At 41.0% G+C, this 12,914-nt stretch overlaps 2 protein-coding genes across 5 annotated transcripts in view; one reads left to right on the top strand and one right to left on the bottom strand.

Moving 5' to 3' along the window:
- ddah1 (dimethylarginine dimethylaminohydrolase 1) overlaps window positions 1-4,112 on the top strand; it is a 75,830-nt gene extending 71,718 nt beyond the window's left edge. For 2 of the 3 annotated variants that reach the window (XM_034583261.1, XM_034583259.1), the window contains exons 6-7: window positions 2,766-2,898; window positions 2,934-4,112. In XM_034583261.1, coding sequence (XP_034439152.1) covers window positions 2,766-2,882 — 117 coding nt within the window. In that variant the 3' untranslated portion in view covers window positions 2,883-2,898; window positions 2,934-4,112. Of the gene's footprint in view, window positions 1-2,765; window positions 2,907-2,933 lie in introns of all 3 variants that reach the window. The other variant, XM_034583260.1, reaches the window with a different exon arrangement.
- Window positions 4,113-5,602: 1,490 nt separating this feature from the next.
- mpl (MPL proto-oncogene, thrombopoietin receptor) lies at window positions 5,603-11,801 on the bottom strand. Of its 2 annotated transcripts, none has more exons than XM_034583252.1 (12): window positions 11,619-11,801; window positions 10,968-11,088; window positions 10,635-10,816; window positions 10,250-10,404; window positions 9,620-9,776; window positions 9,414-9,525; window positions 8,942-9,093; window positions 8,628-8,770; window positions 7,702-7,861; window positions 7,044-7,116; window positions 6,862-6,949; window positions 5,603-6,737 (listed from the first exon to the last, which is right to left on the bottom strand). In XM_034583252.1, the coding sequence occupies exons 1-12, from the start codon at window positions 11,764-11,766 to the stop codon at window positions 6,300-6,302; spliced, it is 1,929 nt and encodes a 642-aa protein (XP_034439143.1). In that variant the 5' UTR covers window positions 11,767-11,801; the 3' UTR covers window positions 5,603-6,299. The 2 variants fall into 2 exon arrangements, with proteins under 2 accessions (XP_034439143.1, XP_034439144.1); XM_034583253.1 differs by having other exon boundaries at window positions 6,862-6,946.
- Between the last annotated feature and the right edge of the window lie 1,113 nt (window positions 11,802-12,914).

Below are 12,914 nucleotides of genomic sequence, written 5' to 3'. Positions count from 1 at the left end.
TCTGCGAGACTTTTGTGCAGCTCTCTAACTCTAAACATCGTCTGCCCTAATCTCCGGTCTATTTTTAGGCGTCTCGTGAAGTTACATAAGAGTCCCACATGAACAGAGGCAGGGGGTCATGAGAGAGGGTTGGAGCGGGTGGAGACAGGGGTGGGGGGGGACGACAACATCTTTAATGGTTGGCAGCGCCCGTCGCTCTGGAGGGTTTCGGGTTTGGAGATAAAGAAAAAGCGAGCAGACAAAAGGCCCAGTGAAATATAGCAGCCTTTACTGTGTGGGACCATGCCACCCCCCCACCCCCACCCCCACCTCCCCCCTGACTTGACGTATAAATCTCGACCGCAGTAATGAGAACTCTGCTGGAAATGATTAAACAAAGAGACACTTTGGAGGCGGAGGTGCTATAAACGGCGGGGGATTTACTGATGTTGTTGTTTTTCGGGCCGTTATGCGAAGGTACAACTTCCCCTGAGTTGAACCCTCGGAAACGAGTAATCTAAACAGAAGGGGAGTTGGATGCTGATGTCACTGTTTGATACACACTCACATTCATATTCAACATCTTTAGTTGTAATCTCTATTAATCAGATGTTTTTAACATGCAGATAAGTTAAATCTACGACGGCAGAACCATCGAACACATGATTGTCTCGTTTAACATGCAAGGAAAAAGGGAAGTGGTCCGATTACTGAAATGATTTATTGATTAAAACGTGGATCCACCCCTAAAATCAGAGCCGCACCACAATTTGCCAAGTTTGGTAAATCAGTTTGTTTTAGTGCTCACAGATAAACCAACTGGGATTTATACCGACACACCAAAGCCCCATAGTGTGTGAAGCCACATTTAAATTACAGATTTTTGGAGTTTGAATCCATACACACGATATCATTTCCCTAAATAAACCAGATCCAGCAATTATTTTCTGAGAATTAAAGATTTTGAAAAACTGGATCCACCCCCCTGATCCAGATCCACACCAACATTGAAAGGTGCATCCTTCCACTGGGTTTAATGGTAATCTGTCCAGTATAGTTTTGGGCGTAATCCTGCTTCCAAACAACAAACACATCTGAAAACACAACGTCCTCTTGAGCACGTTGATCTGTTTGTTTCTAACATCATCAGTAGAGCAGAACCAGAAATCTATGACCTGAAGAGCACTTACACATGCAGGTGATGATGCTGCCAATTCAAAATAAAAAAAAAGCAATTATGCATAAAGATTGATTGATGCTGTAAAGTGGTTTAATGGTGCAACACGAGAGGATGATGGTGCGGGGGCCCATTTGTTCAAATCCTTTAAAAGCAGGGCTCTGACCTGAACTCCTGCCCACATTACACAATGTGTCCTGGTTAGAGAAGGATCCAGAGTTCTGAGGCACATGGCTGCGGTGGCTTTTCAAACATGTCATCTGGATCAGCAGAGCCTTCATCGGCCATGTTGCATCATGAGATAAGAATTTGTTTAGTTGATCCCTCTGGCTGAGCCGCAAGGCCCCGCTCAGTATCGCAGCAGGGTCGAAATGAGGGTTTAGAGAGAAAAATATCCTGGTTTGGACGTCTGGTAGGAAAACACTGGTTTCCTCCTGGAAAATGTCCACAGGGTGACACACTACTTTACAAGGGTCTTTTGAGCATGTCGTCATAGTTCTCACTCCCATCTTTTTTTATATGTATATTTAGCTGCGAGACCAGGAAACCTTTGCCGAAGGCTTTTTGCTCCTATTTCACACTGACACTCTGCAGGGCTCTTATATCACAAGTTGACAAATGAAGAAACATAGTTTTGGTTAAGTTCTGCTTCCCAGCTTTTCTACTCAGAGCTGAGCTGCTGATTGGTCGGTACCTGTAACACTGGCTCATGCATCTGCTATGTTCCCTGAGGGCAGAGTCAGGAGACAGAACAGGAACAGCTGCTGAACACATCCATTTTTTTTATTTGATTTTCTGATAATATCTGCCTGAGCACTATTGTATTTTAGCTGACATCATTTTATAATAATCAAAAAATGAATTCAGCACATAACTAGCATGACCCTCAGTGAGCACAGACCTCCACCAAGGCCCAACAGTCAAGAAACCACATTTAAATTCACTAGATAAGTTATAATAATCAGTTCTGGAGAAATGTTGAAACATGATGAAAGAAAATGTTGAAACATCACAAAGTTCCCCTCTGATTCAGATCTGCACCGAAGTTCAATATGTTCCTCCTCTGACCCAAACAGCATCTGAATCCACCAGGTTTCATGACAACCCATCCAGAAGTGTGTGTGTAATCCTGCTAACTAACAGACACACACTCAGTAGAGCACAAACCTCCTCTAAGGCCCAACAGTCCCTTTACATTCAATCAGGCTGAAACAAATTGCACACACTCATAGATACAGTTCCCTAAATATCGCTGATTTCTTTAATGGAGATCCATCAATCATTCTCTGGGAAATTGAGGAAAATGTCAGAAAACGCACTTGTAGAGAAGAAAGAGATAAGAAAGTTTAATGGTTCATGCCCCTTCCTTACATCAGGTTTTGTGCTCTGTGGTTTTTGAATAATCCAACTGACAGACAGACAGACAGGGTGAAAACAGAGGGTTAGGGTTAACCCTAAAAGACAGAACTACACAAAGGCTGTTTAGGACGTTTCAGCTCTCATCCCCAAAAAACGTTCTCTGCCTACGTGCAGTAGAACCACATTGACCTGGACGACTGAGAATCTGAACAGTCAGGATGTTTTCTTTATTCTCCACTCGTCCGTGCAGGTGTTTGAGAAGTTGAAGGACTACACCCTCATCCCTGTGGCCAACAGCCAGAAGGTCAAAGTGGACGGAGCCCTCACGTGCTGCTCCGTGCTCCTCAACAAGAAGAGCAACAACTGAGCCTGCTCACCGGGTGGGGTGGGGGGGGGGATGAGCATGTGTGTTCATGCTGAGGGACAAAGAAAATGTAATTTCCCTTCAAAACACTCAACATTACACCAAGTTAAATGTCTTAAAAGAGTTTGAACTGCTCCGTTGGCACAAATTACAATTAGTTGCAGGTTATATTTAGATATTTTACTATTAACTTGAATATATTTTAACATTTCCTAAACAAGGTTGAATACAAGGGAAATAAATAGGCCCATTTTACTTCAATGTGTTTTTTGTTCTTTAGTCGAGAAACTGTTCCAATAAGATGCTAATTAACTACAAATATCCGTTCTGATGTGGGACTGAACCTGCCGTTCTTCACAATTTGTGTTTTTTTGGATGAGGAATTATTCTCAATTCTTGGCAGTAAGAAGTGGGAACCAATTAAACAAAACGTGGGAACAAATTAATCGAAATGTGGGAACCAGTTAATCAAATCTTTGTAACCAATTAATCAAACTGTGGGAACCAATGTAATAAAACATGGCCTCAGTATATATATATATATATATTTCCTTCAGTCTATGACCACTCCCATACTCCTTACAAATGTAAACAGTTGGTTTATTCTGTTTACTTGCACCGTTTTAACTGTGATCTCATGTTATTGGTTATATAATACAAATGCAACTTCTTTTTTTTTCTTCCAAGAACTGTATTTTCAAATAAGACTTCCTTCTAGTGGAGGAAATAAATCCTGTTGTTGTTGTTGTGGTACTTAAAAAACGTCAATGTCACTGTTGCTCCTGAATTCCTGCTGATGTTCGAGTTTCACCACTGTACTTTTCAGAATGTTTGAATTCTCAATTCTTGAAAAATGATCAGTGACGTGATTTCCTTTGTGTGATATTGACAGTGAACCTGCCGCTGAGACCTGAGGTGCTCTTAGTTCTTTTTAACGACTGTTGCTCTTCTCATTGCCACCGATTGTAGAGAACTGGAGACGGTTAACTTAACACCTGCCCACCAGCAGGAGGAGCAAACCGGATTCATTCATTCTACAACGAGAACCATCTGTGCCCGTTTAGTTGCAGCGATTTTGCGTCCCTGCTGCTGAGCGTCTCTCATTTGTGGGGATGCAAAACTTGTTCATCTGTGCCAACCCTGCAGAGGACAGATAAAAGCTGCCCCTGTGTGTTTTCCTCATTACAAGACGACCTGAGCTTTCACTTACTCCAACGTAAACACCTCTGCTCCTTTATTGTGCAACGTCTGCATGGAAAACCGACGAGTTCACTCCTGCTGAAAGACCCTGTTGGTTTTTCCCTGTTTTGTTGATATACACTGGTTCCGTGTTTTCCCGTCTGGCAGATTTTACCCCAAAAAACATGTCCGTTTCCACGTGTGTACACGACGGAAGCTGCCAGCACCAGTTTGACTGATGAGCTCTGTTTCGGTGGCCTCTGCTGTTTGCATGTTGTGAGGCCTGCGGACATGACGGCACAGCGCATGCACACTGTAAATACTCCCTGTACTGCAGCTTGAGGCCCCATCACATCTGAAACCCGTGTTGTTTCTCATTGTGATCGTATGTGAAAGTTGAGGAAATGACATCAGGAGGCGATTCAGCCCCTTCGCTCCGTCGACATTTGCGTACGGGCAAGTGGGCAGTGATGAAACATGGAAAGAATTCCTGCAGGGAGGAGAGAGGCTCAGACTCAGCCAGTAAACACTGACTCTCTCAAACTTTCTCTCTTTCTCCCGATTGTCTCACTCTCACACACACACACACACACACACACACACACACACACACACACACACAACATTGGCTTTTCTCCTCCAAGGTTATTGCCTCATATACGATTCTGGCCTATTCCACGGACATGATATCACACAGTCTGGCGAGCGGTGCGGACGTGATGATCTGGCGTTAAAGTGCGAGTCTTGTATATTTTTACTGAAGGCTGCTGACTGGCTGCAGGGCGATAACACGGCTGCAGAGCATCTGACGCTCGTGCTCCAGAGGGCCGAGCCAGACAGGAGCAGTCGCACTCTGTCTGATTACCACATGGCAGCCGCTGGGTTTTCCTTTTTTTTTTAGGCGAGTAAAATCTACAAAATCTAGAATTGCCTTCACCTCTCACTCCTAAAATCTAAAAAACATCTTCTACATTTACTTGGCTCTTGGCTGGCGACGCTGTTTGTGAGTAACTTTGCTGAGGGCTCGTATTTATCCCCCCCCACCCCCACACTCATCCCTGTAGTCATGACGTTGTGTGTCGGCCATGTTCCCACTCAGGTCTCTTGGTTCTCATTCAAGTTGTGAGTAATGATTATTTGTGTCATGTTTAATTGAGCCTTTCATCTAATTAGTGTAATAAATTAACATCTAGCATTCTCCTGTGTTGTGTCATTTTTCTTTGTCGTCCCCAGTTGTGGACGTTTAACATCAATTTCATGATTATTAACGTCATTTTAATTCATGACAATGTATTTACAGGTTTTACTGTCAAGGTTAAAGTTGGTTCATCATTAGGTTTGTGTTGAAACTTTGTCAGAATCCAACTGTTCCCTCGTCTTCAGTGATGAAGAAAAACTATTGAGACAAATAAGACACATATTGTGTCTGTCTGTTGATATCTGCTGCCACCTAGTGTCGAAACATCATATCCTGCTCCACCGCTGAAGCGTCTCAGATGTTATGGTTTCAAATGTAATTCAAAGAAAGTCAAACTTAAAGAAAATAAGGCATTTGATGTTTATTGGAACAAAATACAAACCCTCGAGTTTTAATAGGAAGAAATAATGAAAAAGAACAACGTTGTTTGGGAGGAGATAACTTAGTAGTGATGTGTCTCTATAAATGTTTTGAGTGCGATTAAAAAAAAATACATTGAAGATACATACAATGCAAAGTAGTTAAGATATGAAACAATGTGTTTTTCATTAATCCAGGTTACTCTAAACATACAACAACAATGAGAAATGCAGATTTATTTAAATTATAAATGTCAAAGTGTCTTGTGAGTTAATGTTTCCTTTGTAGATTCCCAGTCATGATGTGCAGAACATCTTATATACAATTACAAACAAAAGTTATATATATATATATCATCTGTTGACTAAATATCTGGAGCAGCATTTTAACCAAAAGGTTGAACTGTAATAAAAAGGTGATATTCTTGTTTTATCCACCCGAGCACTTTATTTTACAAGCTAAAGACAAAGGGGACAGAAATGATTTATGATTGAAACTAACGCTGTGAACACACTTTGCTCAAAACCCAGGGTGCGTTCAGTTTTTAATAATTGTCCAACTCTATCTCTGTATTTTACCCTGATGCAGTAAACAGTGGGTTCTCCTGTTTGTGTGAAAAGTGCAAAATAAACCTCAGATCAGCTCCAGTGAAAAACAAAAAGTCCACTTGTCTGACTGCACATTCAGCTGCAGGGTAAGTTAGTGTAGATGTTGCCTGGTTCCCTGACAGGAGGAACCCTGCAGTCAAGTCTGTCTGGGGCGTCGGCCAGAGGCTCGTAGGAGAAGTTGAGGAAGTCAATAGCTGAGCATTGTGGGACTGAACATCCACATGTTTGGAGAAGCTTAACCTCCAGCTCCCGGCCTTGTGTCTCTCCATCCGTCTCGTACATGTACTTGTTTCTCATTGGACAGAGGATGACACACTCTTTGTTCAGGGTCACGTAGTCTGGAAACACCTCAGCTCCAGGGATCCCGTCGACCGGTTCTCGGCTGGAGGGAGTTTCCTCAGGTGGCCGCAGCTGGGTGGATTCCTCTGACGGTTTCCTCACGTCTTCGGATATGATCTCCAGCACAGATTCAGTGGTTTCCTCCGACCACTGCTTGAGTGTGAGAGGAGGATCCTGTGGAGGGAGCGGAGGACACAGATCATGGAGCTGGAACTGAATGTGACCTTTGATTTGACTGAATTTATGATCTATATACTTTATCTGAATCTAGATTTCTACATATAGAGTCTATATCTACCCATCTCTGCTTGTCGATGTCTGTCAGAAAGTTGTGTAAGACTTTGTCCAGGTTGGGCAGCGGTGGCCAAAATAACTGCTTCAGCCTGCTGGGAAAATACAGAATGACTTGTATAGTGCAATTTGACATCTATTTAAAAAGTAACATGTGTAAAAGATGAACGAGCTGGAATAAGATCGTACCTGAGATACGCAGAAATGAGAAAGCTCACAGTTATCAGCATCGAGAAGGGGACACACAGCATCAGCCACAAACCTGAAAAGATTATTATTTTTTTACTGCATTAAGGTTTAAATGGTTTATTATTTATCATTTAATTCTTATATGTTTATATTTTAATGTATCAATGCACAGCAAAGCTTTGTAGACGAAAGTACAACTGTTATAACTCGATTAAAGTTCTTATGAAATAACAAATGGCTAAAAGCTTTGGTACGATTTTAATAATAATAAAAATAAACTTTATTTATTCAGCACCTTTCAAACAAGAAGTGCTTTACATACAATATAGATAAAAACTAATATATGTAATAGAACAGATTTTAAGTAGCATAACAACATGTTAAAATGACATTTAAAAGAAAAGGAAATAAAAAAGACAAAGAAATCAAATTAAATAAAAAAATGCTTACAAACAGAAAAGAAAGAAAGTGTGTAAGATCAGTTAAAGGCTGAAGTAAAGAGAAATGTTTCAAGTTTTCTCTAAAAGAAGTTCACTGAACCATCTTCTCTGATATTCAGCGTCGGTCTTTGCACATTTTTACTTAAACAAACCAGTGGGGATGATAAAATGAACTGATGTGTTCTGCACTGACAGCATCAGCATCAGTGGGAGTTTACTTGGGTCAGTGGGGGTTCGACCAGTGAGCTCCTGTGACCAGTCACTCCACAGGCCTGAGTACACGGATCCATCAGGTTTAGCTCTGACCCTCACGTGGTACTGGTTCCCTGCTGACACCTCCAGACACGTCCCCGGCTCTGGTCCCTCTACGGAAACTCTCTGTGGACCAGAAGCTGGATTTAACTTGGAGATGATTGACTTCTTTACATTCGGTTTAAACAACAGTCCCCTAAATTATAGTCATGCTCACAAACAGACTTTGGGATTTATTTCTTTTCAGATCTTTCTAACACATCTTCATGTTTGTGCAAATTAAATTCTCCTGCAGAAAATCATCTTTTTTTACTTTCACCCTGAACTTTGTCAGTTTATGCACAATAGAAAACTATAATTATTACTCTGGCACCATCTAGAGGTCATGTAAAACGACATTTTGGCAGAAGTCATGCTTACGGTGGCCGAGAAAGCTCAACACATGCAAAAGAGTGATGAACCTGATGTAGTTCAATACTTTGTGGAGTTTCATCACCATTGATTCGTAGCAGATTTCAAAAACTTCACAAAGCATTGAACCACATCAGGTTCATCACTTTTTTGGAAACGTTTCCGTTGTTGTTTTCGCAATTTCCAGCGCTTTTCTGTATTTACATGCATTGTAACTTTTTGCAGTGCATGTGTTGTTAAATTGATGAAGTTGTTTTCTTATTTGCACGGGTTTTCTTGATTTGTTTTCTTAATCTCGGCCACGGTACACGCTTCATTTTTCCACAAACCAACCAGAATAATTCTAAAGATGTTACAATTACATCTGATTCTACACACAGCAAAGGAATCAGCAACTTGAAATCCTGACGAGACCCCGGAGGACATCTTACCCGGTGAAAAGAATTAAGATAAATAAAAGCCACTGAAGAAAACATCTCACCTTCCATGCTCCACCCGGTCGGGTCCGGTAACCGACCTCGTACTGCAGGTGAGCTGCCACAGAGAGAAGAGGAGCTTCCCATTTCAAACACAGCTGGTTTGTTTCCACCGCTCCTCTCAGATGATCTGGTGCAGATGTTTTGACTAAAACACAAAGAACAAACACAAACATACATTTCAATGATGATAAAAACCCAGACACCACACTTTTCCTAAGGCCTGATGGAAAAGAGGCGGGAGATGAGACTCATTAGACAACGTGGGAATCAAACTGCTTTATCTCCAAACATCTGCCGCCCAAGTCACCAAACTCACTGGTGTTGTTCAGAGTGAAGTCTCCCGTGAAGAAGGTTCGGCCGAGTGGAGCTGCAGCGCTGCTCAGTCTGATCCGGACCTTTCTGGACTCGTCTCCATGGAAACGACACATGTCAGTGAACCCGTCAGTCGTGCACTCGCTCCATTCGTCACTGAAAGGGTCATAGTTGTACGTTGAATCACAGCCAAGTGAACACAGACTTAAAAGAACTAAACATATTGTGGTTATGTCTGAAATAAACCTAATGAAATTACAAGTATACAGTTTAGTAACACAGTCCCACTGCTTTTACACAGACACAGGATTTGTAAATACCTCCATCACCAATTTATTACATTTTGTTTAAAGTTACTATCCAGACTTAAACTTTAATAATGTAACTTCAACTTCCTGTAAAACAGATTATATAGCAAAAAGATTTGAGGTTGAATTAATCAATGATGAAATGCAGCGTGAGTTTTGTTTCTATACCTGAGATCGATCTCGTAGAAAAGTTTGTAGTTTTCTAAACCGTATCTGCTCCTGTTCCAGTGACAGGTGACGTTTTGTAAGTCAGAGGTGAAACAAACGAGTGAAACATCATCTGAAAGTAAAAGAAGTTTTACCACTGAGGTAAAGTATGTGTTGAGTAACATCGTTCTCATGTCGTCATCCACTCTCTACTGGTCGAAACCCACCAGCGCTCTGGGGAACGATGCCTCTCACAGGTTGGGACCAGCGGCTCCAGTGTCCTTCACTGGGAGTAGGGGCACATTTAACAGAGACCTGGACCTCCGTCTGTTCCCCTGGCACCAGAGAGTCCAGTATGAATCTGTTGTATTCATCCTGCTTCACCTGTAATCAGCACAAACATCATAGATCTTATCACAAACATCAGATTTTACAATTTTTCTTTACATAACTTAGACTTGAATGTTAAAGCAAAAATATAGTTAAACTAAGTTAAGTGCATAACCATGTTTGTCTGAGAAGAAAATCAACAAATCAATGATGTGTTTAATTAATTACTAATCAGTCTAATAACCTAACATCTAGAAACTGATAAATAAATGATAAAACCTTAAAGGCTGTGAGAAATCGACTCACAAGTCAGAAACATAACTGATCACATGAATAATACTTTTGGGTAAATAGATAAAATCAAGGGTGAAAATAATTGTTAACCTCTAAACTTTCCTTTAACCTTCAAACAAAACATTTAGTCTTTATTTATTTTACAATTTCAAATGTGACCATCTTTTGTTTTGGTCTTGGCAAACATGAGAAAAGATAAATAGTTGTTTCGTTGCATTGGAGAACTACTTCACCTCTTCTGTCTTCTCTCCGACTCCCTTGTTGAAATACCGAACCCTGTACATCGCATCTCCACAGTATGTCGGGACCTTTGCTCTCCACGAGACCAGCAGCTGTCCTGCTTGTCCAGTTTGGTGTAAAGACACATTCAGCGGAGGATCCAGGAGAACTAGAGACAAATTACAATATACACACTGTTAAAAAGGATCCAGAGGGTTTGAGGACTGAAGTCTCCCAGCTTGGATCCACCTGTGATACTGAGGAGTAATTCACAGAGCATCTACTTTTATCAACAGGTAGAAATATCTTAGTTTGTTGATATACGACTGTAAAGAACAGTTGTAAATGATTAATATTAAATATAAATGATGCTAAAGAAGTGAAGTGAAGATGTCTCACAGTGGTCCTCCACAGAGACGGTCCTGTTGAAGAGGCTGCTGCTGCTGCTGTTGTGCTCCACCACTTCAACGTGCGTTTCCACATACAACAAAACATCTGCAGGCGGAAACGAGCAGATGTGGAGGAAAGTGTCGTCTTCTGATTTCTGGACGGACACGTCACACCTGATCCCTGTCCACACGCTTTGATCAGAAGAGGTGACAAGTTCACACAATCACACACAACGACAAACGTGTGGAACAGTATATGAAGCAAAGTAGTTTCTTAACTTGTACAGTTACTGTGATGTTTCTTATTCTGCGAGACACAAGTACTTCATGATGTGTAAGAGACCTGTTGAGCTTGTAGAGTAAATCGTACGTCCTGTTGTCTGCGGCCTCAAAGAAGCAGGTGAAATCCTCTCCTGTCCGGGTGAAACATTTAGGATCCTGCTCGTCCTTCAAGAGCAAAACATCTGCTCCAGAAATGAGAAACGTCACAGATTTCAAGTTCACTGGATCCACTTCTCATCACAATATGTGCAAAAACAAAATGAAGAGGATTTCTGTGATTATGCACCAAAGATTTGGACAAACTTGCTTTACTATTTCTTTATATTTTTGTATTGTTTTAACATCATTCATTGTCTTAATATGTTCTGTTTTAATACTTTTATCATTTAAAGCATCATGAGCTGTATTTAATGCTTTGAAATGTGCTAAATAAATAAAGTTTATTATTATTAATGTTAAAATAAAAATGCTGCATATTACTTTTGCATTGTTCATACAACTTGTTTGAAGAAACAAAATTCTTCCCCACAAGAAAGCAACTTGTTTGGATGATATTTTATCGCTTCTATAAAGATACCAGTAATTTAATGTTTGCTAGATTTTCACTAGAACATTGTCACCATAGATAAACAGTGAATTGTAAAAAGCCACTTTTCACTGGGCTGAATATGTCATTTTTAATTCCACTCCAACTGGACAAAGTGAACCCTACCTTCCTTCGACAGATGACTGACAGCTGCATCCTCACAATATGTCCCAGGCACAAAGTTCACTTGACTCCACAAGCTGATAATGAGGAGCATCTCCCACCTGCAGCAAAGATTCATGGTGGTCCGAGGTATCACGAGCAACTGTAACATGTGATATTTACTCAGCAGATGTGTGTGTATGAGCTCGGTGTTGAGTTGGCATCGGGGGGCAGGATTAACAAAGTGCAGAGGGGTCGGCCCAATGTCACAAACTGTGCTTGAGCAGGAAATGAGCTTCATGTTCAGAAACAGTTTGGGAGGAGTGATCCAAGTTCTACAAGTTTCTCAGATTCTCAATCATCTGTGATCAATCAACTATAGAGACAATAACAAACTTTGCTTAAACGATCTCAAACTAGTTGGGATTGGATCTGTTCTCTCTCTGCAAAGGATGTATGGATTTTATGTTTTTGTTTGTTTTGGTGAGTTTTAAACTCTTCATAATTATCGTGATACTCGAATAAACAGATATTTGGTTTTTCATAATCATTAACACGTTTATATGTAGTTTAAATGCATCATTCGCATCTATGTGTGGTTTTAATCTTGAAAATTCCCGATCCAAATGCACAAGATCTTAAAGACCTTAAAAAAAAAAATCGAAATTTATCAAATCGTCCACAAACTAATCAAACTTTTACATTTATCCGTACATGAAAAACAGGAAAAGTCTGCTGCTGCACTCAGGACATCTCTCACTAGATAATCCTGACGTTTACAACAACCACTGCTTCTGGAGAAACCTCCTGTTCCACATGCTAATCTATTAACAACAGGACTCATCGCTGCCTTGTGATTCTGTGCCTCTGCCAACCTGTCAACTTACAGTTTACATCCCTGTCTGTCTGGACCCGTTGATCAGAGTGAGACAGACGGACAGACGTATGGACTGTAAACAAAATCTACCTTTTACATACGTCTCATGTAACAATTACAACAAACACATTTAACATGACTCCCAAAAATATTCAACACACTGCTGTTCATACATCTGATCAACACCTTTCTAAGATAGTTTTAATAAAAACTGAACATAGCTCCCAGGATTGATTATTCTTTGTATTCAAACTGCTTTTGTTTGCGTGTGTTTGCTTTTGTCTGCGTGTTGGAGCCGAACTCCCGAGACTGCGTTTGACAGACAGCTCGAAGCCTGCGGTCGGCTTCATGCAGGAAACTCAGAGACAGATCAGCTCGGTGCAGCCGGGGACGGTTCCTGAACTCTCCAGGGACACTTTGACCTCCAGCAGCCCAGCGTGTGG

Source organism: Hippoglossus hippoglossus, chromosome 4 (assembly GCF_009819705.1).
Source record: "Hippoglossus hippoglossus isolate fHipHip1 chromosome 4, fHipHip1.pri, whole genome shotgun sequence".
Classification (NCBI taxonomy): domain Eukaryota; kingdom Metazoa; phylum Chordata; class Actinopteri; order Pleuronectiformes; family Pleuronectidae; genus Hippoglossus; species Hippoglossus hippoglossus.
The sequence above is the reverse complement of the archived record's forward strand: the minus strand, read 5'-3'. Positions and strand labels throughout refer to the sequence as shown.

What these genes read in the sequence shown, in the direction of transcription:
- mpl (XM_034583252.1), bottom strand. Translation starts at nt 11,766, where the DNA reads ATGTTACAGTTGCTCGTGATACCTCGGACCACCATGAATCTTTGCTGC. An exon ending in TTACTCTACAAGCTCAACAG is followed by an intron (nt 10,817 to 10,967) that starts GTCTCTTACACA and finishes TTCTGATCAAAG; the next exon opens with CGTGTGGACAGGGATCAGGT. An exon ending in CTTCACTCTGAACAACACCA is followed by an intron (nt 8,771 to 8,941) that starts GTGAGTTTGGTG and finishes TTTGTGTTTTAG; the next exon opens with TCAAAACATCTGCACCAGAT.